The sequence below is a fragment of the Panicum virgatum genome, chromosome 8N (assembly GCF_016808335.1).
Source record: "Panicum virgatum strain AP13 chromosome 8N, P.virgatum_v5, whole genome shotgun sequence".
In the NCBI taxonomy this organism is placed as follows: domain Eukaryota; kingdom Viridiplantae; phylum Streptophyta; class Magnoliopsida; order Poales; family Poaceae; genus Panicum; species Panicum virgatum.
This window is the reverse complement of record NC_053152.1, coordinates 16,492,972-16,520,825: the sequence shown is the minus strand read 5'-3', so window position 1 is coordinate 16,520,825 and position 27,854 is coordinate 16,492,972. Positions and strand designations below refer to the sequence as shown.

At 47.5% G+C, this 27,854-nt stretch overlaps 1 protein-coding gene across 8 annotated transcripts in view; it reads left to right on the top strand.

The window, feature by feature from the left end:
• The first annotated feature begins 2,373 nt into the window (after positions 1 to 2,373).
• Positions 2,374 to 27,854, top strand: part of LOC120685283 (disease resistance protein RGA5-like) — a 34,003-nt gene continuing 8,522 nt past the window's right edge. For 5 of the 8 annotated variants that reach the window (XR_005679432.1, XR_005679433.1, XR_005679436.1 and 2 more), the window contains exons 1-14: positions 2,483 to 3,498; positions 5,682 to 7,763; positions 9,652 to 10,137; positions 10,240 to 10,327; positions 10,421 to 10,483; positions 10,630 to 10,790; positions 10,905 to 10,980; positions 11,078 to 11,137; positions 11,231 to 11,338; positions 11,440 to 11,676; positions 24,980 to 25,093; positions 25,178 to 25,294; positions 25,434 to 25,577; positions 25,985 to 26,146. Coding sequence is in view for 2 of the 8 variants with exons in the window: in XM_039967109.1 (XP_039823043.1) it covers positions 2,675 to 3,498; positions 5,682 to 7,763; positions 9,652 to 10,137; positions 10,240 to 10,327; positions 10,421 to 10,483; positions 10,630 to 10,790; positions 10,905 to 10,980; positions 11,078 to 11,137; positions 11,231 to 11,338; positions 11,440 to 11,676; positions 24,980 to 25,093; positions 25,178 to 25,294; positions 25,434 to 25,577; positions 25,985 to 26,146 (4,722 nt within the window). In the remaining 6 variants the exon portion in view is untranslated. Of the gene's footprint in view, positions 3,499 to 5,681; positions 7,764 to 9,651; positions 10,138 to 10,239; positions 10,328 to 10,420; positions 10,484 to 10,629; positions 10,791 to 10,904; positions 10,981 to 11,077; positions 11,138 to 11,230; positions 11,339 to 11,439; positions 11,677 to 13,253; positions 13,536 to 24,979; positions 25,094 to 25,177; positions 25,295 to 25,433; positions 25,578 to 25,984; positions 26,147 to 27,854 lie in introns of those variants that run through there. The other 3 variants (XR_005679435.1, XR_005679437.1, XM_039967111.1) reach the window with 3 other exon arrangements.

Sequence of the window (27,854 nt, the reverse complement as noted above, 5' to 3'; positions counted from 1 at the left end):
CGGATAGCCTGGTTACAAATACAATATATTCCATTTAGTCTCTGAACCCCACGGACAGACCGACGAACGAAAATTGCCTGAACTATTTCTATACCTAGTTTCAATATAATTTAACCAAATAGTGTTCTTATATTGCCCTACAAACTTACTCAATATATAGTAGATAGAGTCACCATCCATGAACTGCTAAGACTACGCGTGCTTGGGCACGTGCAAGACACTATAGTTTTTTTTATTTCAGGTTCACAGTTGTCGATTTTATTAGATCAAGAGCATCGATCGAGTAGTTGTCATAATTTTCTTTAAAGCACCCAGGAGCACTGGGGAGTCATGTAAAATTTCGGACACCCACATTGACCGGACTCAACGCAAACGAGGCTGCCTGAGTAGTCTCAGTAGTTTTCGGGCATGTGTAAGATTTCGGGAGCACTGAAAGCACCCAGTAGTTGTCATAAAAAGGAGTTTGTTTAGGATGTGAATGAGATATAAAGTGAATATAGTGATAAAAAAGAATCATAGAAAAATCCACTTTCCACAATGGTCGTTTCTATCAGAATCTGTTAAAGCGATGATGCGCTGATGGGGCATTGATGCTGGGTAGTGCGGAATTAGGTTCATGGGTCTAATCAGCTGGTTGCTTCTCAAAGACAGAATGTGCCTCGGCGTGGAGGTAGGTCATTTACGTAGTGTCATGACGAAGGCTCCGGAGAAAAGGCAACAAAATAAAATATACCAGTGTAGTTATAATTAGGAGCTTGTTTAGGATATGATTAAGATATAGAAGTGAAATATAATGCTCGAAAAGACTCAATAAAAAACCCCCCACTTTCCCCAGTAGCTGTTTCTATCAGAATCTGGCCCCGTTTAGTTCCTAAAAATTTTCACCCAAAAATTTTTACCTCCCTTTTAAACACATATATGAAACACTAAATGTAATTAAATAACAAAACTAATTACACAGTTTGGATGTACACGACGAGACGAATCTTTTAAGCCTAATTAGTGCATGATTAGCCATAAAGTGCTACAGTAACCCACATGTGCTAATGTCGCGGTCAAAGGCCTTAAAAGATTCGTCTCGCGGTTTCCAAGTGAGTTCTGAAATTAGTTTTTTAATTAGTGTCCGAAAAACTCTCCCGACATCTGGTCAAACGTTGACGAGACATCCAAAATTTTTTTCTTTTGGGAACTAAACGCACCCTCTGTAAAAGCGATGATGCGCTGGGTGGCACCAGCATTGATGCTGGGTAAGTGCGGAATTATGTTCTTGTCGGCAGGTCTAAATCCGCTAGTTGCTTCTCAAAGACGGAATGTGTGCCTGGGTGTGGAGGTAGGTTATTTATGGCCTGGTTTGTGCAGTAAAACAAGTAGCATAAATTTTGATAAATAATTAAGAGTATTAAATAAAGACAGTTTACAAAACTAACTCCACAACCCAGCGTTACTTCGCGAGATGAATCTAATGAAACCGTTGACCGCACAATTAGAGGATGTTTACTGTAGCATTATTGTAGCCAATCATTGATTAATTACCGTCATTAGATTCGTCGCGAAAAATTACATTCATCTTTGAAAAAGTTTTACAAAAAAAATTCGTTTAGTGCTTCATGCAGGTAAAATTCATTTGTAGCGCGAGTAGCGCACCGGGAACCAAACACGGTCTAAATTGGTTTGGTGGTGCTAGCACAGCCAGGATGCGCTCGATTCTGGCGTTCTCTTGAGCCTGGCTTGGAGGTTGCATTTGCACCGCGGGAGCCAGACCCAGTTACCTATGTGCGGGTGTTTGGTTGGTGAAAAAATTTGAATTATGTTTTATTATTATTTAATAATTATTATTTAATAATAAATTAATTAGATTTAAAAGATTCGTCTCGTCCTAATCAGTTGAACCGTGTAATTAGTTATTTTTTTCAACTGTATTTAATGCTTTATACATATGTTCAAAAATTCGATGTAATAGATACTATCCAAACTTTTTTACCAACTAAATGCGGTTTATATGCAGTAACCAAACAAATCTACCTCACGTGCCTGGCGCGAGGTGAATGCGGACAACCAATCAGGCCCGAAGTGTCAGGACGAAGGCCTCTGAGAAAACGCAAAAAAAATACATCAGTGGAGTCTAGCAGGAAATCTATGGCAAACGTGGCCCTATTTAGTTTCTAAAAAGTTTTATACAATATCTATCATATCGAATCTTTGAATACATGCATAAAATATTAAATGTAGTTGAAAAAACAATAAATTACATAGTCTAATTAATTAGCACGAGCTGAATTTTTTAAACATAATTAATATATAATTAAATATTATTTATCAAATAACAATAAAATATCCTAGCAAAATGTAAACTTTTGCACCAACTAAACACACGGTAAAACGACTCCATTTTGCTAGTGGAAAACAATCGGCCTCGTGGGTTGGCCGCTGTCGGCTAGTGGACGCTTTCTTCACCTTTCGGATCTCCCGTTCTTGCATTATTGCTGCACCTTGGTAGGTCGTCGTTCGCTTCCTCCTCCCTCCCATAGAGAGTTTGCCTACTCTTCTCCATCTTCCCCTTCTTCCCCTTTTGACTGAAGCACAGAGTTCGCTTTATTTTTCTATTGCATCTGCAGATTTGAAGATGGGCTGAGCAACTAAAAGTCGTCTCTGCTCTGATTCAATTTGGGGAGAAATGGAAGCTGCAGTGAGTTCTTCCCTGGGGGCCATGGGTCCCCTTCTTAGGAAGCTAGATCTGCTACTGGCTCCAGAATATCGCCTGCGGAAGCCACTGAGGGACGGAATCGAGCTCCTTAAGGAAGATCTACAAGAAATAAGCTCCGACCTGGTGGAGCTATCGACGCTGGAAGCTCCCACCCGGAGGGCCAAGTGCTGGATGGAAGAGGCGCGGGAACTGTCCTACCTTATCGAAGACTTCGTCGACGACATGATGAGAACGCGCTCAGACGCCGATTCCAAGATGAGATCTGTCTTCCGGCATAGGGTTGGTCGCGTTAAGATTGCTCAGCTTCCCGAGCCGCCGAGGCGCAGCACAAGGATTGCCAGGATCACCCAACTGAGGGCTCTACTGCAACAGGCGAGCGAGCGGCCCGAAAGGTACCCGCTTGACGCTTGTTGCTCCAGCTCCAGCTCCAGCTCCAGCCATATGATTACCGGGCACGGGCGAGCACCGACCTTATATGGAGATTCGGCCAATCTTTTCGGAATCGAGGACTCCAGGGTCAAACTAATTGAGATGCTTACTGTGGAAACAGAGCAGCGACTGAAAGTGGTCTCCATTGTTGGACCTGCAGGAGTTGGTAAGACAACTCTTGCTAAAGAAATTTTCCATGAACTAGGGGGCCAATTTGAGTTGCGAGCATTTGTACGTGCATCACGAAAGCTTGACATGAGAAGGCTTCTTGGGAGCATTCTCTCCCAATTTGGGAAACTACCCTCTGTTTCCGGTTCTGTGCAAACCCTCATTGACAATATTCAGGAACAGCTCAAAGATAAGAGGTATTTTGTCTGCCCCATATTTTGTTTCCTTCGCGTCAAAGGTACAATGGCTATGGCTTAGTTACTTCATATTCAGTAAGATGTACAGTTTTGCATGAGGAGGACTCTTGAATCTCGGATCTTACAATCCAAAATATTTGTGGCTTCACTATGCTAAAAGCAAGTTAATCCAACTTAGAATCGTGTCCATAACTACCTCATGTACAAATGTGCCAAATTTTAAGTGAAATTTTACAGCACTTTCTAGTACCTTGAGTCTAAGGCGCAAAGCTTATTTTTATCAATAGAGAGGTCATTAATGCTTCATTATGCAAACTTGTCTTATTAGCATTTGAAATCGGAGCTCTAAAATTTAAAATGCTGGCGCGGAACATACAACACATATTTTATATTTAACAGATCTATTTTAGGATGCTCTTTCTTAATACAGTAGATTGATAGTGCATTTTATTTCTTTTAGAGTAAAATACATCAGAGGTCCATAAACTTGTAAGGGTGTGTCACATAGGTCCATCAACTCCGAAAATGCATTTCTGAGTCCATAAACTTTTTAAATCATTCACCGCAGGTCCATACCCATCCACGTGGGTAGCTAGTGCTGATGTGGCACGCTGACTAGGCGCCACTCTTTCATCCCTCTGCATCGTCTTCTCTCTCCCATGGTCTCTCGCTGGCACATTTAATCGAACAGGTTGTGTGTGAGACATGCTTTGTCATGTCACCCTCTCCACCACTACGGCGATGTCTCGGGAGACCACCCGCCGCCGCCAGAGCATCAGCTCAAAATTAGGGCACCCATGGCACCTCCACCCTGTTAGCTTCCCATCCACCCATTCTAGCCCAACGCTTGCCACTCCCGCGCCACGAATTTTGAGTTGCGCGGGGGACCAGACTGCCGCCGGCGCCGGCGCCGTGAGGCAGGGGCAGGACGCGCGGACGGCACCCCGCGGCGGCACCAGATCGGCTTCTCCCATCCGCATTCTTGCGCTCACCCCGCCTTCTTCCTCGCCGTGCAGTTGTCCCTCGGCGAGCTCTCTAGCCGGCGCCGCCCCTCCTTGTCACGCCACTCCCTCGCCGCCGTTCGCCGCTCCTCGATCCCGCTGTGAGTTTCGCCCCTGCCTGGACCACACCATGCGCCCGCCTCCTCGCCGCCTTGCCTTGCCGCGCCGCCGTTCGATGCTTGCCGTTGCCGGCCAAGCTTGCACCTGTGCGTCACGCACGCGTGCGTGGCACGCCGTGGCCGCGCACGGCGCGTTCCGCCCGCGCCCTTGCCGCGTGTCAAGGCCAGCGGCCGGCCTTGACTCAGCCCGGGTCCGTGGAGGCGGTCGTCGGTGGCGTAGCGGCCGCGGGGCGGAATGCTTCGTGCGCGCCCACGGTGCGCCACGCATGCGTGAGCGACGTACTGGTGCAAGCCCGGCCGGCGACGGCGAGCGGCGAACGGTGGCGCGGCAAGGCAAGATGGCGAGGAGGCATGCGCATGGCGTCGCCAGGTGGGGGCGAAGATCACCGCGGGGTCGAGCAGCGGCGAACGACACGAGGGAGCGGCGCTAGCGGGCGGAGCTCGCCGGGGCACCTGCACGGCAAGGAAGAAGGTGTGGTGAGCGTAGGAATCGGTCGAGGAGATGAAGTAGAAGCGCCCAACGCGATGAGGAATTGAGATGAGGCTCACCACTCTCCCCAGGCGCCATGGCACACGCTCATCCACAAGGTGCTTGATGAAATTCCCCAGCCAAAGACAGAGAGAGGGTGATGTATGAGAGATAAAGATGCCCAGTCAGCACGTCATGTCATCGATACATGCTCAAGTGGAGGGGTATGGACCTGCGGTGAACGAGTTAAAAAGTTTAGGGACCTAGAAATGCATTTTTGGAGTTGATGGACCTAAGTGACACCCCACTACAAGTTGATGGACCTCCGATGCATTTTACTCTTTCTTTTAATATAATATGCTTGTTGATTTACTGGGCTGGAACTGGGAGCACCTGCTGTATGATCAGATTGATCATTGGTGTAGTTTTGATCAGCCGCCTTGGATAGCCTTGCATTGTGGGCTTTGCTCTTCAAAGAATTATCTGTGCGACTACTAATTATAGTTAATCGTAGTAACTAATGTTAATAGTGTATATGCAATTGTTATTATTTTGGCCTCATAAAAACATACTGGTTATATTAATTATTCACAGGTGCTTCGTTGTAATTGATGATTTATGGGAAGAAACATCATGGGACATTGTAAGCGCTGCTTTCCCCGAGAGTAATAATTGCAGTAGAATTGTAGCAACTACAGAAAAGATGAATGTGGCTCTCAAGTCCTGTGGTTATATGCCTGATAATATTTTGAAGATGAAATCTCTTGGCATCCAAGACTCTGCAAACTTATTCTTCAATCAAGTTTTTGGCTCTGAACAACAATGCCCTGATGAATTGAAGGAAGTTTCATATGGTATTATTAGAAAATGTGGTGGTCTTCCACTGGCCCTCATAAATTTATCTGCTCTTTTAGCAAGCCGATTAGACTACTCAGAGATATGGTACCATGTGCATGATTGTTTATGCTCCATTCTGAATAGAAGTCATACAATTGAAGAGATCCAGACAAAAATATTGAACCTGAGTTACAATAGTCTTCCTCGTTGTTTGAAAACTTGCCTGCTATATTTCAATATGTACCCAGAGGGTTACATAGTGTGGAAGGTTCATGCCGTGAAGCAATGGATAGCAGAAGGTTTTATCAATGCAACGGAAGGAAAAGATACAGAAGAAATTGCAGAGGGCTATTTTGACGAGCTTGTCAACAGGGGAATGATCCAACCTATGGAACTTGGAGACAGTAATGAGGTATTGTCCTGTACAGTGCACCATATTATACTTGATCTTATTTCTCATAATTCCAAGGAAGACGAATTTCTTGCTGCAATAGATTACTCTCAAACTATAACAGGACTATCTCCGAAAGCCCATCGACTATCCTTCCGATTCAGTACTGCCAAATATGCAAAGCAACCAGCAGGAATAACAATGCCACAATTACGATCGCTTGGTTTCTTTGGAGTCCATAAATGTATGCCTTCAATTGTGGAATTCAAGCATCTCCGAGTTCTAATCCTCGATTGTTGGGGCGATCATGATGGACATATGAGTTTGAACCTCTCACGAATTTGCAGATTATTTCAGCTGAAATATCTGAAGATTTCAAGTGATGTCATGGTTGAACTACCAGCCCAGATGCAAGGTTTACATTATTTGGAGACTATGGAAATAGATGCAAGAATATCTTCAGTTCCATCAGATATTGTCCATCTTCCGAGTTTGCTGCATCTTGGTCTCCAAGATGCAACAAAGCTACCGGATGGGATTGGCCGCATGAAGTCTTTACGTACACTGTGGTATTTCGACCTCGGACATAACTCTGAACACAATATGCGGAGCCTAGGGAAGCTGACAAATCTCCAGCATCTTCATCTATCCTGTTTTGCAACTCTGTCTGGTGGCCAACTGAAGAGAAAGCTGGCACCTCTAGTTTCTTCACTTGGGAAATTCAGCAATCTCAAATCTCTCACCCTGAATCCGGATGCCTTAAGTTCAGCCATTTTCTTTGATGTCTCATTCGGTATCTCCTCTCCTCCCATGTTGCTTCAGAGACTTGAGTTGTTGCCACCAATTTGCTTCTTTGCCAGACTTCCAACTTGGATTGGTGAACGGCACAAACTCCGCATTTTAAAAATCGTAGTTAAAGAACTGCAGGGGAATGATATCAATAACATTGCCTTATTACCTTCCCTCGTAGTGCTCTCACTGTATATACGAACACCTCCAACTGGACCCATCATCTTTAGCAACATGGCATTCCCAGCTCTCAAGCATTTCAAATTCACATGCGGTGCGATGAGCTTAGCTTTTCATGCTGGAGCCATGCCCAATCTTCAGAGGCTTAAGCTTTGTTTCAATGCCCACAGACTTGAGAGCCATTACCGAGTGCTCAATGGCATTGAGCACCTGTTAAACCTTCAGGAGGTCACTGGACAAATTGGGGACCTTCAAGGTGCTGACAAATTGGACAGGATGGTTGCCAAGTTATCATTTGAGAACACCATTAGAAAACATCCAAGGTGTCCTAGATTCAACATACAATTTGTAGATTTCATAGAGGAGGATTTTCTTCCTTTAGATAAGTTGCATTGGAGGGAAAAGGAAGGTTCATCAGGTGAACATGAGATTAAAGAGAAAGACTGCACAGAAGGTACAAACAAACACGCTGATAGCAGGTATGGATTCTTATTCATTAACTCTTCACCCATGGACCATTTACCAGAAACCTCAATATATTTGTTTCGTTTGCTTCACATATAGATTTTCTAGAAAGTACCAGCAAAGCAACAACATCACCTAACTTATTGCTTATTGCTCCGTATTAGGAAATATATAACCTGAGATTATTTTATTCCTTCTATACATGTATTTCCTTGTTGGCTGGCATATACATATAGTCACCCCCCTCATTAGGGTGAGAGGTGTTCTCCCATAATCATTCTACATGGTATTAGCTGACCGGGATCAATATGATTCGGCCTTTCTTTCCGCTCTCTCTTCCTTTCTGAACCGCCAGTGAGATCCTCACGGCGCATCCACCTCCCATCTCGGCCCCGCAACGGCGACCCCGGTCGTTGCAACCTGCTCAAGAGCTCGCACCCCCCATCTCCTCCCGCATGTACGCCTCTCCCTCCCTCCCTCTCTCTCTCTACACACAGAGGCACACAGCACTCACGCTCTCTCTCTCTAGACATCTTTCTCTTTGCGAAGGCACTGTGGAGCGGTGGGATGTCGGCGGCGTGGTGGAAGGGCAGGGGCAGGAGCAAGTCCAGCAAGACCGGCGCCGCGGCGGTCGGAGAAATTAAGGAGGCGGCGGGAAAGGGGAAGAAGAAGGCGAGCAGCTTCGACGAGGCGCTGCTCGCCGCGGGGGCCGCGTGAAGCAGCTAGCGGCGGCGGCGATCGTCGGGCTCCCGCTCCCGCGGTCGGTGTCCTTGCCGTCCGCGCCGGCCTCGGCCTCGAGCTTCGCCTCGGCGTCCAGCGGCAGCGGCGGCGGCGGGTCCTCGGCAGCATCCGACAAGCAGCTGGATCTCGGGGTTTACAGGTGGTACGCGGCCGGCACGCGGCGTGGGTGGTGGCCGGTTGGCCCTGGTGGTTTCGGTGGTTGGTTTGGTTCACGGGGAAGCGCTAAAGTTGGGCCGTTTGGTGTTGCGGTTCCCGTGCGGAATTCGGTGTAAAGTGCGCTCGTTTTTGGGGGGGGGGGTAAGGTGGGCAATCGTGCTAGTGTTCCTACAGCTTGTTATTAACTTTAATTTTGGGCTGAAGTTTTGTCGTGGTCGGTGGCAGAATTTGGTCCTCTGGTTGCTTGCTTCAGTGTTTCGGTTGCCTTTTGATGGAATTCGGATTGAACTGGGGGACGACTAGAGTTGTGCTCTATTCCTGATGAATTTGGGTGTCGAGATTTGTTTCTCTTCAGTAATTTGAAATATTTGATGTTTCCTTTGTATGAGTACTTCGTTACGGCGACTTTGGAGATTCAAATTTGGTGTTTATCTGATCGTTTTTCAATCTCTAGGCGTGCTCAATTCAGATTTCAGAGTGGTGCTTGGGGAATTGGTAGTTTGACTTTCAGAGTGCTCAATCTGAAATTGTCCATCTATAATCCAATTGCTACTCTGAAATCTGGTCGGTTCAGAGTATTCTTCGGCTGTTTGGGGAATTGGTTCAGTTGGTTTACGGTTTCTATTACTATTCTGCTATTGACAAGGCACTTTTTTTGATGGTTGCATTTGGGTGAATTTCTGTGATGAATTTGGTTTTGCTAATCCAGTTTCAGAGATAAGAACAGGATACCTTTTCCATTTTGGAGCAGTATTTAATCCAAAAATTTCTACACACCCATTTTTTTAATGTATTTTGTATGATGAGAAAATATCCCCCCTTTTCTCTGTCCTTGCATGATTACAAAGGTAGGAGACAATAGTTGTCCAAGGAAATAATTGGGGTTCTTTTGTAACTGTTTGAGATACGAATGTCCAGGATGGAGGAACAAACTACTATTGTTTGCTCATCGTTCAAATATATGCATTATAGCTGAAATTTGTTTCTTCGTGTCTGATTTGACAGGTTGTCAGAAACAAGTAGTACTCTTCCCGGCCGAACAGTAGCAATTGAATCTCGGGAACAAAGTCATGTCGTAGCAGGAGGGCGTACCTTCACAAATAATCAGGCTTTGGAGCATCCCCGATTGTCTGAAACCTCAGTTTCACCAAGGAAAGAAATTCACCTTCAAAATTTGGATCTTGCAAATGATCGAACTACGTATTGTCGTGGTCGGAAATCAACAGAAATTATGTTCAGTACACAAGTGCCATGCTCTCCCCCTAGCTCAAGAGCACATCACTATTCAACCTCCCCTGTTCCATCAAGAACATTTGGGCAATGCCAAGCATCTCCTACTGCATGGCAGGATGATTCGCAAAGCTCAAGCTCACCTCAACCTCTTCCGCTTCCTCCAGGCTCCCCATCCTTGCCTTCCCGTTCTCTACAGTGGAAGAAGGGGAAGTTGCTCGGTAGTGGGACCTTTGGACAAGTATATCTGGGATTCAACAGGTGCGTAGCTTAATTTTGAAGCATTATATTCTCCTCAATTTCTTCAGAAGATGTATACTCCTATATCATACTGAGTTATTATTCAAAATGTATGTTTTTCAGTGAAGGTGGACAAATGTGTGCAATTAAAGAGGTTAAGGTCATTTCTGATGATTCTAACTCAAAAGAGTGTCTCAGGCAGCTAAATCAGGTAACCCTATTATAGAACTAATGGATATATCCGCATCAGTCTCCTAGAAGAATTTGTAATCTTTATCCTACTGACACTAGTTCCTGTGTACAGGAAATTGTGCTGCTGAGTCAGCTGTCACATCCAAACATTGTGCAGTACTATGGCAGTGATCTGGTAATTACTGAACTAACAATGGTCTTCTGTGATTACATAATAAGTTACCACAATGCTCATGACTCATGAGCACTACAGTTAATGTGTTGAGATTAAGGATTGAGACAACAGTCATATTAATATTTGTTCTTCATACCATAATGCAGTCTAATGAGACACTCTCAGTCTATCTCGAATATGTTTCTGGGGGCTCTATCCACAAGTTACTTCAAAAAAATGGTCCATTCGGGGAGGCAGTTCTTCGGAGTTACACAGCACAAATCCTTTCTGGCCTTGCATACTTGCATGGGCGGAATACAGTGCATAGGTATTTGGCAGTCATTTATATCATCAACACTACAGATACAGTTGTCTTTCCTCTTTCATGCAACTGCTGAACTGCATATCACTCTTATCCATGACTGTTTACCTTTTCCGATAGGGATATCAAAGGGGCAAACATACTCGTCGATCCTAATGGTGATATCAAACTTGCCGACTTTGGTATGGCCAAGCATGTAAGTACTATGCTCTGTCGATTATCTGACAGTTAAACTGTTAAATATCTCCCTTATCTACATATGGTTTTAGTAATGATTTGCTACATTTACACAGATATCAGCGTATACAGATATCAGATCATTCAAAGGGAGCCCATACTGGATGGCACCAGAGGTGAGGCTACTGAAGTTTAAATTACCTATCGATTCTTTTCTAGTGAACAGTAATCAACTGAAGTCTTCAACTTTGTTTATGTCAACTTTTCAGGTTATTATGAATAGTAATGGCTACAGCCTTTCAGTTGATATTTGGAGCCTTGGCTGCACCATTCTTGAGATGGCAGCAGCAAAACCTCCCTGGAGTCAGTACGAAGGGGTGAGTTGTTGATATATTGGATCTGACCTTTTACATGGTTATGAAGTTTTGATGCTTCTTCTTCCATTGATTATCTGCTAAGCTTTGGATTGTTTTCACAGGTGGCTGCAATATTTAAGATTGGGAATAGCAAAGACACACCTGATATCCCAGATCATCTTTCTCCCGAGGCGAAAAGCTTTCTGAAACTCTGTTTTCAGCGTGATCCTGCTGCCCGCCCTACAGCTGCTCAGCTAATGGATCATCCTTTTGTCAAGGACCATGCTACACTTCGGAGTTCCAGATCTGGCACCACAAGGGATGTGTTTTCTACTTCAACCGAGGGGAAAAACACCATGGTACGACTTCCACATACTGCCTATGAGTTTTTGACAAATATTGTCAAATAGCTGCTCTGTATGAGATCTGCTTGCGCTCCATATTAGAGCTAGATGGAAGATAAGACATGTATAAATATAAGAAAAGTCCTCCCTCGCCGAATTCCCCTCCCCAGCCATGTCTAGCACAGTGCCAATCACTGGCGGCGTCAGCCAAGCAGCGGTGGTCTTCCTGAAGCAGTGGCGCTGACCGTGGTTAATCCATATGCCACAGTCTCGGTGAAATCCCATGTCCCGGTGACCTTGGTGATGAAGAATTCCAACTACACCAAGTGGGCTTAATTCTTCACGTCCATGTGCAGTAAATTCGGCCTTAAGCCGCACATTAACAGCTCCTCTGCGCCACCACCGCCCACTGATCGCTCCTGGCCGCAGTGGGATGAAGCCAACTGCAGCATCCGCAGCTGGATATTTGGCTCCGTCGATGACTGTCCTTGATCTCACCATGGACAGCAATGAACAGAGTGACTGGGAGCTTTAGGTGCCCGTTGAAGGCTTCTTCCGTGCCAACAAGGAACCGCGCGCACCATCTCCCTCCACCATGAGTTCCACTCCATGCAGCAAGGCGACTCCACTGAGTATTGCCGGTGCATGCAGACCGTGGCTGATGCGCTCTGTGATGTCGTCCATGCCGTCTTGTACTCGCAGCTCACCCTCAATGTTCTCCATGGCATCAACCCCGTTACACCAACACGGCCGATGTCGCCAACGCTGCCAATGCCGCTGTGTTCTGCAGCTTCTCTTGGGCACGCGACTTGCTTGTCCTTAAGGAATTGCGGCTGGCGAACAAGAACAAGGTGATGATAGCCATGGCGCTGCTCACCGACTCCGGCAACTCATCTTGTAACGCCCAAGGTGGATGCCGTTCGTCCTCTACATATGGGAACCAGGGTGGTGGCTTGGGATCCAGCAGTGGTTCCAGCTCTCACAGTGGCGGCTGCGACAATCGGTGCAGCGGTGGCAGCCGCAAGTGCAACAGAGGAAAAAGGCGCCAAAACTCTGGCTACCATAACCAACCGCAGCAACCGTCCGCCGCTCCTCAACAGGCCGGTGTCCAGTACCGGCCCATGGGCCCCTAGGTGTGTTTCAACCCTTGGGCGCCCAGATCGCCACGGGCTAGATCGGCTAGGCCCCCTGACGCACGCTCGGGCTGCTTGGTCTGCAGTCCGAAGCCCACACAGCGTTCATCCGCCTTCAGTTCTCTCCACCAGCCCAGGCATGGGATCAGGACGGGCTGATTGCAGCTTGAACCAGATATCCCTGCAAAATCAGGGCTGGATGATGGACTCCGACGCTTTGGGGCACATGTCGTCTACCGACCTCACTCGCCTACCTCCTTCCCATTCCTTCATCACAGTAGGCAATGGTCACACCATCCCAGTTTCATGTCGTGGCACATCCATTCTACCCGCGTCACATTTTCTTTTAAACAATGTTCTAGTTGTTCCGTTGCTAGCCTCAACTTGCTATCTGTTCGCTAGTTTACTTGCGACAACAACTGTTCCGTTGAGTTTGACGCTTTTGGTTTTTCTGTGAAGGATATCTTGACCAAATGCGTGATGCTTCCTTGCAATAGTGAAGGCGACCTCTACACCATTCCACCGGCCACCACCACCACCACTCCACAAGCCTGTCGTGTCGTCTCCACCATATGGAGTCAACGTCTCGGTCATCCTAGTGCTGCCGCACTTGATACACTTCGACTGAATTTTTTTATTACTTGTAATAAAATAGATCATACTCTCCGCCGGTCATGACAGCTTACCAAACATGTGTGGTTACCCTTTTCCACATCTAGATCATATAGTTATGCTCCTTTCGAACTTGTTCACTGCGATGTTTGGACATCACTAGTTCTACTAGATGATTTTTCTCGCTTTTGTTGGATGTTTCCTCTCACCAACAAGTCAGAAGTCCATACCCACATAGCCAACATCTCCACCTTTGTCCTAACACAGTTTGGTCTTCCCGTTAAAAGCTTGCAGGCCAATAACGGCTTCGTTAATCGAACTCTCACGTCCCTGTTTTCCACTCGCGGAATTCACTTACGTTTATCATGCTATTATACCTCTCCCAAAAATGGCAAGGCCGAACGAGTTCTTTGCACCCTAAACAACATTACCCGCACCACACGCTCATTCACGCTCACATAATGGCTCCATATTGCGCTGAGGCCTTAGCTATCGCTACCTACCTCCTTAATAGGCGTCCCAGTTCCATTGTTCGCAGTGCCATTCCTTACGAGCTTCACTATAACAAAACACCCAACTATGCATCTATCTGCATTTTTGGCTATTTATGCTATCCCAACCGCGCTCCCACCGCTCCTCACTAGCTCGCTCCGAGAACAACCACCTATGTTTTCCTCGGCTACCCTTCCTCACACATATAGGGTACCGATGCATCAACGCAACGAATCATCATTTCCAAGCATGTCGTCTTTGATGAGACTACATTTCCATTCAGTCTACAAGGATCGGCACTTTCTTCCAGCTTGGGCCTGCCTCGTTGGTGATGCTGCGCCGGTGCTATGCACTACAGCAGCGGCGCCTTCATCAGCGGTAGCTCCATCGCATGGCGATGTTGAGCAGCTGCGTCCACCTCGGACCGTGCTGGAGGATCAGGCGAACAACCTCATTGTACTATACTGTCCGCCACTTATCCAGGGCATCTCCGCCCACGCCTGGACAGGCTGCCATCTGCAGCCGGCCCGACACCTGCAACAGCTGCACTGTCTACTCTTAGGTTGTCCGCGCCGTTTGGACCAGCCCCTGAACGCCAATTCCAGTTCGTCTTTAGCAGGGATGACGCTCCATCTCTACCACCCGTGCTGGCACAGGAACCGGCTCCAGTTGCTCCAGTTCCTGTGATGCCCCCTGCACCTCCTCCCGCTCAAGAGGCACGCCGCCAAGTCACATGGCCCCAGACGGGGACTCTTCGGCAGGTTCAATTCATGAACCTCTCCATGACCTCGACATTGGTATTGCTGATCCTGGCAAACTATAGGAGTGGACTGGTTGACCCCAATTGGCATGCGGCTATTGCAGACGAGTTTCAGACCCTCATCGACTACAACATCTGGCACCCCGTACCTTGACCACCTGGCGCCAACATAATGACGGGCAAGTGGATCTTCAAGTACATGTTTCGCTCGTACAGCATACTTGCCCGCCACAAGGCACGTTGGGTGCTTCGCTGTTTGTCTTAGCAGCACCGCATCGACTACGATGAGACCTTTAACCCTGTCATCAAGCCAACTACAATTCAGGCTGCCCTCAGCATTGCTACCTTGCGTGATTGGTTGATCCACTAGTTGGACGTGAAGAATGCCTTCCTTCATGGCCACCTGAAGGAGACCGTCTATTGCCAGCAACCTCTAGGCTTCGTCGACCCCGCCTTCCATAACCATATTTGTTTAATGCAGCGGGCACTGTATGGTCTCAAGCAGGCCACACGTGCGTGGTACCAGCGCTTCGCCATGCATATTCGACAGCTTAGGTTCATCACCTCAAAATCTGACACCTCTATTTGTCTACAAAGAGGGGACTAGTGTCGCCTTTCTGCTCCTCTACGTAGACGACATCCTCCTCACATCCTCGTCGTCGGAGCTTCTTCAGCGCATCACGGCTCGCCTCCACTCCGAGTTTGCCATGACGGACCTCGGCAACCTCCACCTTTTCCTCAGCATCTCCATCACTTGCTCCTCCGACGGCTTGTTTCTGTCTGTGACAATACGCCCTCGGCCTCCAACGCACAGGCAAGGCCGAGTGTCGCTCCACATCGAGTCCAGTTGACACTCGAGCCAAGCTCTCTACTTCAGATGGCGCCTTGGTCACCGATCCCTCGTATTACAGGAGCATCACCGGCTCCCTTTAGTACCTCGCGCTGACTCCATAGGACCTTGCCTACACTGTCCAGCAAGTCTGCCTTTTCATGCACAATCCTCGCTAGTCTTTGCCTATGTGGAGACCAGTTGACAGGGTGCCTTTCACGTAGCGCATAATGCGCACGTAGACAATCCTCCCTCTCCCATTAGGGTGTGAGGTGTTCTCCTAGAATCATTATACACTTATTCAAAATTCCCATATATTACAATATTATATTATATTATAAAGTAATACTATTCTACACCTTAGTTGTATATTCTACACCTAGCAGTGAAATTACTGAACAAACTGGCCAGAAATTACTGAACCGAGTTGCCGTATTACTGAATAACGTTCAGGAAAAGGGTGTCAGTAAAATCGTGCGCAGCGGTTATTACTGAATTTTTTTTCAGTAATTAGTTGTGTGTAGCCATGTTTTCAAATCGTCTAGTCGGACCTATAGTCGCCATAGGACCGATCAGACGACTAGTCGCGATTAGTCGTCGATCAGGCCGATTAGTCGAGCCTAGTAGTCTGCCTAGTCGTCCTATATGTCCCAGGACTAATATGATATATGTACTGCATATTACTTAATAAAAAGCAAGCATGAAGTCAACAATGATGGTCGATTTTTCACTTGTGTGAGATGATTTGTGAACTGTCTAGAACTCTGTCTCAGCCTCTATATGCTAAAAACCTAATGGACTCAAACAGCCCACAAAACAATCTCAAGTCTGATCGTTTTCCAACCTGATCGACGCGACTAATCACGACTAGTCGACGACTAGTCGGACGACTAGAAAACTAGTCGCCCAGACCTACTCGGTGTCCCTTATCGGGGTCACTAGACCGATAAGCCCGACTAATCGTGACTAATCGCGATTAGTCGGACGACTAGATAACATGGGTGTGTAGCTACACCTAGGGTGTAGAATAGAACATGGGTTATGTTATGTTATATTATAGCCTCACAAATGTATAAATGCTACTCATTTACACCCATAATCTCAGATTTCTATGCATGCTACAGTGATGGTAACCTTCCAGCCAAACTCCATAGTTGTCATGTTGAATCATCGAGTTTAGGTTTTTGAGTTCATCATGATTCCATGGTAGGTCGCAGGACATAAAAAGGTGGATTGTAGTTAATAGGGATTGAGTTACAGTTACGTTGTGTTTGGTTTGCAGCAAGGAACCGTCTGGTGCCGCACGCTGTAGTTTGGTACATGCCATAGGATCAGATCGTCCATTACCGAGTCACTCGCGGCACAGATACCCGCAGGGTATTCTCGAGGGTCGGACCCATTCTGCAATATATGCCGGACCGGTCGATGGAGTGTGATCGATCCACAAACCAAACATGTTAGTTTTTGAAAGCAAATATGGCTTGGAAGACAATAGATTGATTATGGAGAGACAAAGCTCATCTACATACATAGGCATGGAAGTCCTAGGGTTTGGTTTATAGAAGTAATACCAATCAGGAGTTCCTTGCCCAATCCAAAACCATCTAGAATCCCTAGGGGGAGGTGCATGGCTAGGGAGGCTAGCGCAGCTACAGCCGACGGACAGAGGCTGGCCCATTATACATATGTTAACACGCCCCCGCAGTCGGATCGTTGATGCCTCGAATGTTTAGACTGGAATGAAACTCCACACACACAGTCGAAGGAAATCCTTTGGTGAAGATGTCAGCGTATTAGGACGTATTAGGAACATGAAGAACCTTGACGTGTCCCAGGGCGACGCGTTCCCGGACGAAGTGGAGGTCGATCTCAATATGCTTAGTGCGTTGATGCTGAACTAGATTACTAGACATATAGACCACTGTAGCTCGGCGAAGTGGTGTATGAAGCTCAAGAAGCTGGCGCAGCCACGTTGCCTCTGCAACCGCGTTGGCAATTGCGCGGTACTCAGCTTCAGCACTAGATCTGGAGATGGTCGTCTGACGCTTGGATGACCAGGAGATGAGGTTATCGCCGAGGAGTACTGCATAACCCGATGTGGATTTGCGAGTATTCGGACAACTAGCCCAGTTAGCATCAGAGTAGGTGACGAGATCTTCCACTGAAGACGGATGCAAATCGAGACCTAGGTGCAGAGTGCCACGAATGTACCGGAGAATGTACTTCAAAGCAACAAGATGGGGCTCTCTCAGATCATGCATGTGGAGGCAAATCTGCTGGACAGTGTAGGCAATATTAGGCCTGGTGAAGGTGAGATACTGAACAGCGCCAGCCAGACTACGGAAATCAGAAGGGTCCTGAAGAGGTGCACTAGTAGCCGCAGAAACCTTGGGGCTGGTGTCAACCGGTGTAGAACAAGGTTTGCAGTCAGCCATACCAGCCCGATCCAGAATATCTAGCGTGTACTGCTTCTGTGACAGAAGAAACCCTCCTCGATGGCGCTGAACGTGCATCCACAAGAAGTGTTGAAGCTCACCAAGATCCTTTATGAAAAATTATTGCTGTAGAGCGGATATGATGCGCCGGAGAAAATCCATGGAGGAGGCTGTGATGACGATGTCATCGACAGAGAGGAGCAAATAGGCCGTGTTGGAATTGCGACGAAGCATGGACAGACTTGTGTCAGACTTGGATTCCACAAACCCAAGTGACAGAAGGCGGTGAACCGGCTGTACCATGCACGGGGAGCTTGCTTCAGACCATAGAGGGACTTGTTGAGACGGCAGACGAAGTCGGGGTGAGCTGGATCCTCAAACCCGGACGGCTGGGAGAAGTATACTGTCTCGGTCAAAGTCCCATGAAGAAAGGAATTCTTCACATCTAACTGATGCATCGGCCAATTGCTTGACAACGCAAGAAAATACGGTGCAGACGGTTCCTGGATTCACGACGGGGCTTAAAGTCTCATCAAAGTCAACACCAGGTTGTTGAGTGAAGCCACGGAGGACCCAGCGAGCCTTGTAGCGCTAACCGTCGGCCTTGTATTTGTGCGTGAAGATCCACTTGCCGGAGACAGTTGGTCCGCGGTGGTCGTGGAACGAGGTCCCAAGTAGAATTCTTCAGCATGGCACCATGTTCTTCCTCCATAGCAGCCTGCCAATTCGGATCGGCAAGGGATCATGGAGTGCTCTAGGGGGGTAGCGCGGCATAACGCTAGTTGCCGAAACCCCTGCTAGGCCCTGAGGCACATCACCCTTGGGTAAGGGCAGCGGACCAGCAGGGTGGGGGGACTGGCCGGCGGCGGAGGCGGCCCGGCCGGCGTCGAGGAGGTGCTGGTCGCAGCCAGCCGCTGACTAGCAGGCAAAGACGGGCTGGCGGTGGGCGGCTGCAGGCAGCCGACCGACGAAAGAGCGGCGTCCGTGGCGGTCAGCAGCGACTCGGGGTTGCCAGGCAGCAGTCTAGCCACGCAAGGCAGCAGGCTGGTTGCGCCAGGCATGGGCGCCGGGGTGCAGACCGCATCGTCGAGTGCAGACCTCAGAGATATGACACCAGATTTGTGTTGCTGCTACACATCCCAAAAATAAATGATGTGCTGTTTCTTCCTCTCTACAGAAAAGGCATTTTTTGTCCTCTATTTGCTTTCTTTTACTTACAATATCTGTAGTTGATATGGGAGATAGAACTAGGGCAAGATATAAATCAGTTCGCCCTCCCTTGGAGGCTCTGAACTATTTAGGGTTTATATTCTTGCTTGATTACAACTGATGAGGCGAGTAAGATATTTATAGCCGCCAAGACTAACAGATAACTCTAACAAACTAACAACATGATCTAATCCTGGCAGAACCAACAAACGAACTAACATAGTCCACGGCACTGTTCACGCGCTACAGTAACCGTGTGGACAGTACACCCCTATCCTTTAAGGCCTTGCTGGTGGACCCCGCCAACCCATTGGCCAATCACCTGGTTCTGAGAGAGTAACCAGTGAAAAAAGTGTACTCGAGAGGGATTCTCAAGGAACAAATTGGTGGGATAAACATTGATTTAACACCTCCAAAGTTGATGACTTTGTAAAGAGATTGTGAAGAGTATACTCCATTTGAATTAAAGGTCCACAGCATTTCATCATTTATTTCAGAAAGGTTAAGGATCGAGGCAAGCTGTATCACCTCTTCCCATCTCTGCATTAGCTCTGATCCTACAGTCCTCCTAAAAGTGCAACCCCATGTCATGGGTAGGAAGTACTGTTCACGCTGTGAACAGTAATAGGTCTAGGATATTAGGAAAGATTAGATTAGCTTGGTTTGTTATTTCCTTAAATTTAGAGATTGGTTTCTTAAGGGTTAAGTCAGGGTTTCTTAAAGGTCAAGTCAGTCCATCTATATAAGGATGTGATTGTATCTCTTTTAAACAAGCAATGAATTATCAACCAATCTTGCTAATCTCTCTTTCTATCTCTTCTAAACAACCAAGCCTGCGGTAGAGGGGAAAACCTCGCCGGAGAAGACAGATCGCGGCCATGAAAAACATAGCCTAGGTCTAGTTATCGTTGTGGACCCAATGCCCATGATAACTTGGTATCACGAGCAATGTTCAAAAAGGCGCTAGGCGCTATCTAGGCGGTGACCCACCGCCTAGAGCCTAAGCGGGATTAGGCGGGACTAGGCGTTTCAAGGCGTTTTTCTAGGCGGTGCTATATACATACATATATCTTGCAATAGACATCATATATCTCTTAAAGAAAAGAAAAAGAGAGAACCAGTAAATCTTGAGTAAAAAAAAAGCCCAAAAAGCCCATCAAACCAGCCCAACGGCCCACCTCCCACCTTTATCTCCTCACTCCTCCCGTTCCCGACGCCTCACATCTCTCGACCGAAGCCGCCGCCCCTGCCTCCTCCGCCAGACCGCCACCGCACACCCGCCCCTGCCTCCTCCCCGCCGCGCTCCCGCACCTGCCTCCTCCGCCGGTCCCCTGCCTCCTCCTCCTCCGCCAGCACCCGTCCCCTGCCTCCTCCTCCGCCGCCGCCCGTCCCCTGCTTCCTCCTCTTCCACTAGCGCACATCCCCTGCTTCCTCCGCCGCAGCCGCCCACCCATGCCTCCGCCGCGCCCATCCCTGCCTCCGCCTGCTGCCTCCTGGCCGCGCCGGCGGCCCACCTCCTCCCAGCGGCGCCTATCCTCCGCCTACCCCCCTAGGCGAGGCGGCAACCCTCCGCCTAGCGCATAAGCGCGCCTGGGCGAGCGCCTAGTAGCGCCTTTTTGAACATTGATCACGAGTCTAGCGATCCTCGCCTACTCGCTTACGCTCACCATCACCACCATCCGCCGCTGCCGACCACCCTTTTCGATGCGCCAACCACCCCCTCCAGTTACCAGCGCCGACCCCCCCCCACTGCCACTTAACTTCAGTGGATTTTCCTAAATTTAATGGGAAATCTGATCATCTGGCCTTCATCAACCAATGCGAGTCCTACTTCAACCGGGAACGCATCATGGAGGAAGAAAAGGTATGGATGGCTGCTCGTAATTTGGAAGATGACGCCCGGGTTTGGTTCCTCCAAGTCCAGCAGGATGAGGGCACCCCGGCGTGGCGCCGCTTCACCAAGCTCCTGCCCCTGCGCTTTGGATCGCCTCCGAGCTGCAATTTACTTCATAACGTGTCCACAATGCTAGATCGCCTAGCGTCAGAGCTCCTCCAACTCAGCGATCAGATCGAAAGATCCGATCGCAGGCGCCGGGCGGTAGTTCGGCTACAGGCAGCGGCACGTGGACTCTTGGCACGCCGGTGGGCACAATCTCTCCGTGAGGAGAAGTGTCTGGCTGTGTGCCCATCAAAGGAGGAGCAGGCAGCGGTGCGCCTACAAGCTGCAGGGCGAGGTTTCCTTGCCCGACGGGTGGCGCGGAAGATGCACATGCTGCTCGGCTCATCGCTGTCGTGCGTGTTCATCCACTCGGCCTCGCCCACACGTCCTGCGGCTCCAATTGAAGTGGAGGTCCGAGTATGGGGACTTTCAGTGCAGCGAACGCACAACGCCGTCCAGCAACAGGCATCGATGGCTATGGCCATCTCATTTGTTATGGCACCCGCCTTGGTGTTGGACAAACCCAAAGCACGAGTGGGCTGGTGCACCCTCCACCCTTCAGCCCATATGAAGCCAGCGGATGCGCTCTTCCCATGGGATCCAGGAGAAACAAGCATCACGTGTAGGTCAGAGCTGCCATGGGGCTATGAAGGACTGGAGCCATGGCCTCCACCAGACCACCACAGCTCGAGGGCGAGCTGTCTTCGAAGGAGGGGGAGATGTCATGGGTAGGAAGTGCTGTTCACACTGTGAACAGTAATAGGTCTAGGATATTAGGAAAGATTAGATTAGCTTGGTTTGTTATTTCCTTAAATTTAGAGATTGGTTTCTTAAGGGTTAAGTCAGGGTTTCTTAAGGGTCAAGTCAGCCCATCTGTATAAGGATGGGATTGTATCTCTTTTAATCAAGCAATGAATTATCAACCAATCTAGCTAATCTCTCTCTCTATCTCTTCTAAACAACCAAGCCTGCGGTAGAGGGGAAAACCTCGCCGGAGAAGACATAGATCGCGGCCATGAAAAGCATAGCCTAGGTCTAGTTATTGTCGTGGACCCAATGCCCATGACAACTTGGTATCACGAGTCTGGCGATCCTCGCCTACTCGCTCACGCTCACCATCACCACCATCCGACGCCGCCGACCACCCTTTTCGCTGCGCCAACCACCCCCTCCAGTCACCCGCGCCGACCCCCCCCCCCCCCCCACTGCCACTTAACTTCAATGGATTTTCCTAAATTTAATGGGAAATCTGATCCTCTGGCCTTCATCAACCAATGCGAGTCCTACTTCAACCGGGAACGCATCATGGAGGAAGAAAAGGTATGGATGGCTGCCCGTAATTTGGAAGATGACGCCCGGGTTTGGTTCCTCCAAGTCCAGCAACATGAGGGCACCCGGGCGTGGCGCCGCTTCACCAAGCTCCTGCCCCTGCGCTTTGGATCGCCTCCGAGCTGCAATTTACTTCATAATGTGTCCACAATGCTAGATCGCCTAGCGTCAGAGCTCCTCCAACTCAGCGATCAGATCGAAAGATCCGATCTGATAGGGAACCTATTTGAACTATTTTTTTAGTTGGAACTCAAATTTTTTTGAAATATAAATATTTGAATATGGGTAAAATTTAAATTTCATTGAATTTTTAGGGCATTAAAACATGCTCCAAAATTTACTAAATTCGAAACCTAAGGTTCATTTTGAACGTAATTTATCATGATAATTTCATTTCGCTCAAGTTCCATGGAATTTTTTTCAAAATCTGTCAAAATAATCAAGTTTGGCGCAAATTTGGCCTTTAAGAACAAACTTACAATATTGCTATGGAACATCAGTCAAATAAAATGAACATGGTAAACTAAATTTAAAATGAACCTTAGGTTTAAATTTGATAAATTTTGGAGCAGTTTTTGATGCCCTAAAAATTCAATAAATTTTAAATTTTACCCATAACTAAAAACAAAAGTTAAAATAGTTTTCCTATCACCTACTCTGCCTCTCTAAAAAATTTCATAATTTTTAGACCCATTTAACTATTTTTCCCTTGCTATTAAATTTGGAGAGAGAGAAAAAAGGAAAAACCGCTCTGACGTCAGCGCAAACCGCCTTGGAAACCGGGGAAGGGTGAAAAACAAACGGTTTTGATACTTGGAGTTTGCAAGATTCCTGGTTTTGTACATCAGGGTTGAAAATCGAACGAGGGCAATAGAAAGATTGTAAAATGGACTTTTTCCTTTTTATTGGTGCCACTGGGCCAAGCTAAAGTTGCATCGGCCTCGACACGAGGTTCACCGACGCACCCGGCCCGGCCCAATTGTGCTTCTACGACTAATTTTCTTTTGCTTTCTTTTCACAGAGTTTGTACTAGAGTTGGCGAAATTTCCAAGCCACAGTGAGTGCGTGGTTTGGAACCAAAGATTCCCAAAAAGGAATTTCGCATAATTTGCCACTTACGAATGGAGTACTTTCATCCTTTCATGTGCCAAACATCTCTCAACCGCATATGAACAGCTCTTCCTGGATGGTGTTGCCGAACAGTCTTCCAGTTTTCTTTCCTACTTCCACCGCACCATCGGAGTCACATCATGCGCTCAGGATGGAGTCGGATATAGAAGAATCGGATCAGGCGTAGCGCCACCGTCCACACCGTCACGACTGTGTCACGCCGACACCGACGCCGTCGACCATGACGGCCCAGCGTCCTTTCGTGCGTCCGGCGGCGTGGTCGGTTGGCGTCGCGTTGTCGCGGGCACACAGATTCAGACCTCAGAACGAGAGGCCCTCCCCAGCGGTTGCCCAGAAAGAATGTATTCCCTTCCTTCATAAAAAAGGAGCGGTAAAAATTATCAAAAATCCCGATGTTAAAATGAATTAGGATTGACACTTTGACAGATACGTACCTCTTCTTGAAGTCGGCGACGGCGAGGTGGAATTATTAGTCACTTGTCAACACAAAAGTGATGCAAGTCTGAATCGTCACGCATCAACCAGACGTATAATATATATAGTTCCCTTCAAAAAGAAGAAGAAAAGTTGAATATATAGAAGCATAGTTGGCGAAATAAACAACCACACCCAGTGTCAACCAAAACAATATGGTTATTTCCAAAGCCAAGGCAGTATTGTTTTCAATTACGATATCTAGTCATCTTAGTGACCACTGACCACAAAGTTAATCAGAACCTGTGACATCTGCATCTCAAATTGTCGACATCACCTGAATAGTCTTTGAAACTGTACGCTAGACATGAAGAAAAGCTAGTCTATTGTATTGAGTTTGATTTGTAGCAATGCTTGGGAAGAAGTTCCATTACATCCAAACAAATGCTTGAAAGGTCTATGCTTAATGTTGTATATAGTTGTTATTGAAGGCAGAAATATAAAATCAAGTTGATGTATTTCTCCACAGAGAGCCGGCATCTTCCTTTGTATTTGCTTTTGCTGAGAGCTAATGACTAATAATCCATGTTTTACCTTGAATGAGAGTTGAAGTGTTTAAAGTAAGGGGTTTATGGTTTGTAGAAACATAACTTTTATGCTTATGGTGGAACACATGTAATTGTAAGTGGAAAAAAAAAACTGGACCAACCTAGAGGAACTAGTCAACTAGGTGGCATAGCATAGAAAGAATAAATAGGCACCCAAATTCGAGTTGAACCTAGTTGATTGGGGGTACAACCACGCCTGCCACCTACTGAGCTAGGTGCAGTTGCCCAATGCTGTGACTGAATCTTGGGCACATTAAGGAAGCATTCGGAAGCCTGGATAAATTGTTTAAAAATGATGTTTGTATGTTTGGCCTTCTTATTCAATGCAATAATATTCCTTCTTTTGGAACAATGGTGCCCATTTCTTTCATCCTCTAAATCATATCTAAAGAATTAATCACTCTAACACTTTATTCTCATTGGTCAGAGAGTAGGTGTTCCACAAGGAGCTGTGGGTTGGCAAGGACCCCCACAAAGTCCCTCTTCTTACATTGTCAAGAAGATTTTGCGGTTGGAAGTGCCAACAGATACATACCCTAATGTATGTTTTTATGTGTGATATTTCATCGGTTACTCGTACAGCACTATGACACCATTAATTATACTACTTGCTGTTTTTGTACAGTTCAATTTTATTGGCCGCCTTCTTGGCCCAAGGGGAAACTCTTTGAAGAGGATTGAAGCCTCTACAGGTTGTCGTGTTTTCATCAGAGGGAAAGGCTCAATCAAAGATTCTGGCAAGGTAAGTGCTACTCTGGAAATAAGTTGACATGGCTATGTACTGTATTTAAAATGACTGGATGATTGTTTTAAGGTTTTATTTTCTGATTAAATCTAGCAAGCCTACAATACTAACGGTGGTGCTCTTTTCATTTGTAAAGGAGGAACAACTTAAGGGAAGACCTGGCTATGAACACTTGAGTGAGCCCCTCCATATCTTGATTGAAGCTGAGTTGCCTGCTAATGTGATCGATTCTAGACTTGCAAAGGCACAAGAGATCCTTGAAGAGTTATTAAAGCCAGAGGTATGCACATGTTTTCTACTTTTCTCAAATCTATTATCTGCCTTTCTGCTTTTCAATCTGCAGCTTATCTCAAACATATGCCGAAACATCCAAACATGCCAAAGAAAGAGCATTGTTTTACAGAAACCTCAATTTGGCGGATCTAGAAAAAATATTAGGAGGGGCTTTTTCACTTCATCTTCTACCTATACCTATTCCTTTCAAGGTTCAATGGCTACAAATTTATAGGAGGGGCTCTATGCTTCTAGCTCGGGTAGGAGGGGCTCTAGCACCGGCTAACCCACTAGATTAGTGCTATGGGCTATGGCTTTTGCAGTTTTACCAGCTCATAGTACTCCTCAAATGAATAGGCAATCAACTTCTTTGACTTCTGTTTCTAAATCTGATTCTTACATACTTACACACAGGATGAATCACAAGACTGCTACAACAGACAGCAACTCCGGGAACTTGCCATGTTAAATTCGCCCCTCCGAGAGGAGAGCCCGCATCCAGGTGGTGCTCCTCTGGCCTTCATCAACCAATGCGAGTCCTACTTCATCCGGGAACGCATCATGGAGGAAGAAAAGGTATGGATGGCTGCCCGTAATTTGGAAGATGACGCTCGGGTTTGGTTCCTCCAAGTCCAGCAGGATGAGGGCACCCCGGCGTGGCGCCGCTTCACCAAGCTCCTGCCCCTGCGCTTTGGATCGCCTCCGAGCTGCAATTTACTTCATAACGTGTCCACAATGCTAGATCGCCTAGCGTCAGAGCTCCTCCAACTCAGCGATCAGATCGAAAGATCCAATCGCAGGCGTCGGGCAGTAGTTCGCCTACAGGCAGCGGCACGTGGACTCTTAGCACGCCGGTGGGCACAATCTCTCCGTGAGGAGAAGTGTCTGGCTATGTGCCCATCAAAGGAGGAGCAGGCAGCGGTGCGCCTACAAGCTGCAGGGCGAGGTTTCCTTGCCCGACGGGTGGCGCGGAAGATGCGCATGCTGCTCGGCTCATTGCTGTCGTGCGTGTTCATCCACTCGGCCTCGCCCATACGTCCTGCGGCTCCAATTGAAGTGGAGGTCCGAGAATGGGGATTTTCAGTGCAACGAACGCGCAACGCCGTCCAGCAACAGGCTTCGATGGCTATGGCCGTCTCATTTGTTATGGCACCCGCCTTGGTGTTGGACAAACCTAAAGCACGAGTGGGCTGGTGCACCCTCCACCCTTCAGCCCATACGAAGCCAGCGGATGCGCTCTTCCCATGGGATCCAGGAGAAACAAGCATCACGTGCAGGTCAGAGCTGCCATAGGGCTATGAAGGACTGGAGCCATGGCCTCCACCAGACCACCACAGCTCGAGGGCGAGCTGTCTTCGAAGGAGGGGGGAAATGTCATGGGTAGGAAGTGCTGTTCACACTGTGAACAGTAATAGGTCTAGGATATTAGGAAAGATTAGATTAGTTTGGTTTGTTATTTCCTTAAATTTAGAGATTGGTTTCTTAAGGGTTAAGTCAGGGTTTCTTAAGGGTCAAGTCAGCCCATCTATATAAGGATGGGATTGTATCTCTTTTAATAAAGCAATGAATTATCAACCAATCTAGCTAATCTCTCTCTCTATCTCTTCTAAACAACCAAGCCTGCGGTAGAGGGGAAAACCTCGCCGGAGAAGACATAGATCGCGGCCATGAAAAGCATAGCCTAGGTCTAGTTATTGTCGTGGACCCAATGCCCATGACAACTTGGTATCACGAGTCTGGCGATCCTCGCCTACTCGCTCACGCTCACCATCACCACCATCCGCCGCCGCCGACCACCCTTTTCGCTGCGCCAACCACCCCCTCCAGTCACCCGCGCCGACCCCCCCCCCACTGCCACTTAACTTCAATGGATTTTCCTAAATTTAATGGGAAATCTGATCCTCTGGCCTTCATCAACCAATGCGAGTCCTACTTCAACCGGGAACGCATCATGGAGGAAGAAAAGGTATGGATGGCTGCCCGTAATTTGGAAGATGACGCCCGGGTTTGGTTCCTCCAAGTCCAGCAGGATGAGGGCACCCCGGCGTGGCGCCGCTTCACCAAGCTCCTGCCCCTGCGCTTTGGATCGCCTCCGAGCTGCAATTTACTTCATAATGTGTCGACAATGCTAGATCGCCTAGCGTCAGAGCTCCTCCAACTCAGCGATCAGATCGAAAGATCCGATCTGATAGGGAACCTATTTGAACTATTTTTTTAGTTGGAACTCAAAATTTTTTGAAATATAAATATTTGAATATGGGTAAAATTTAAATTTCATTGAATT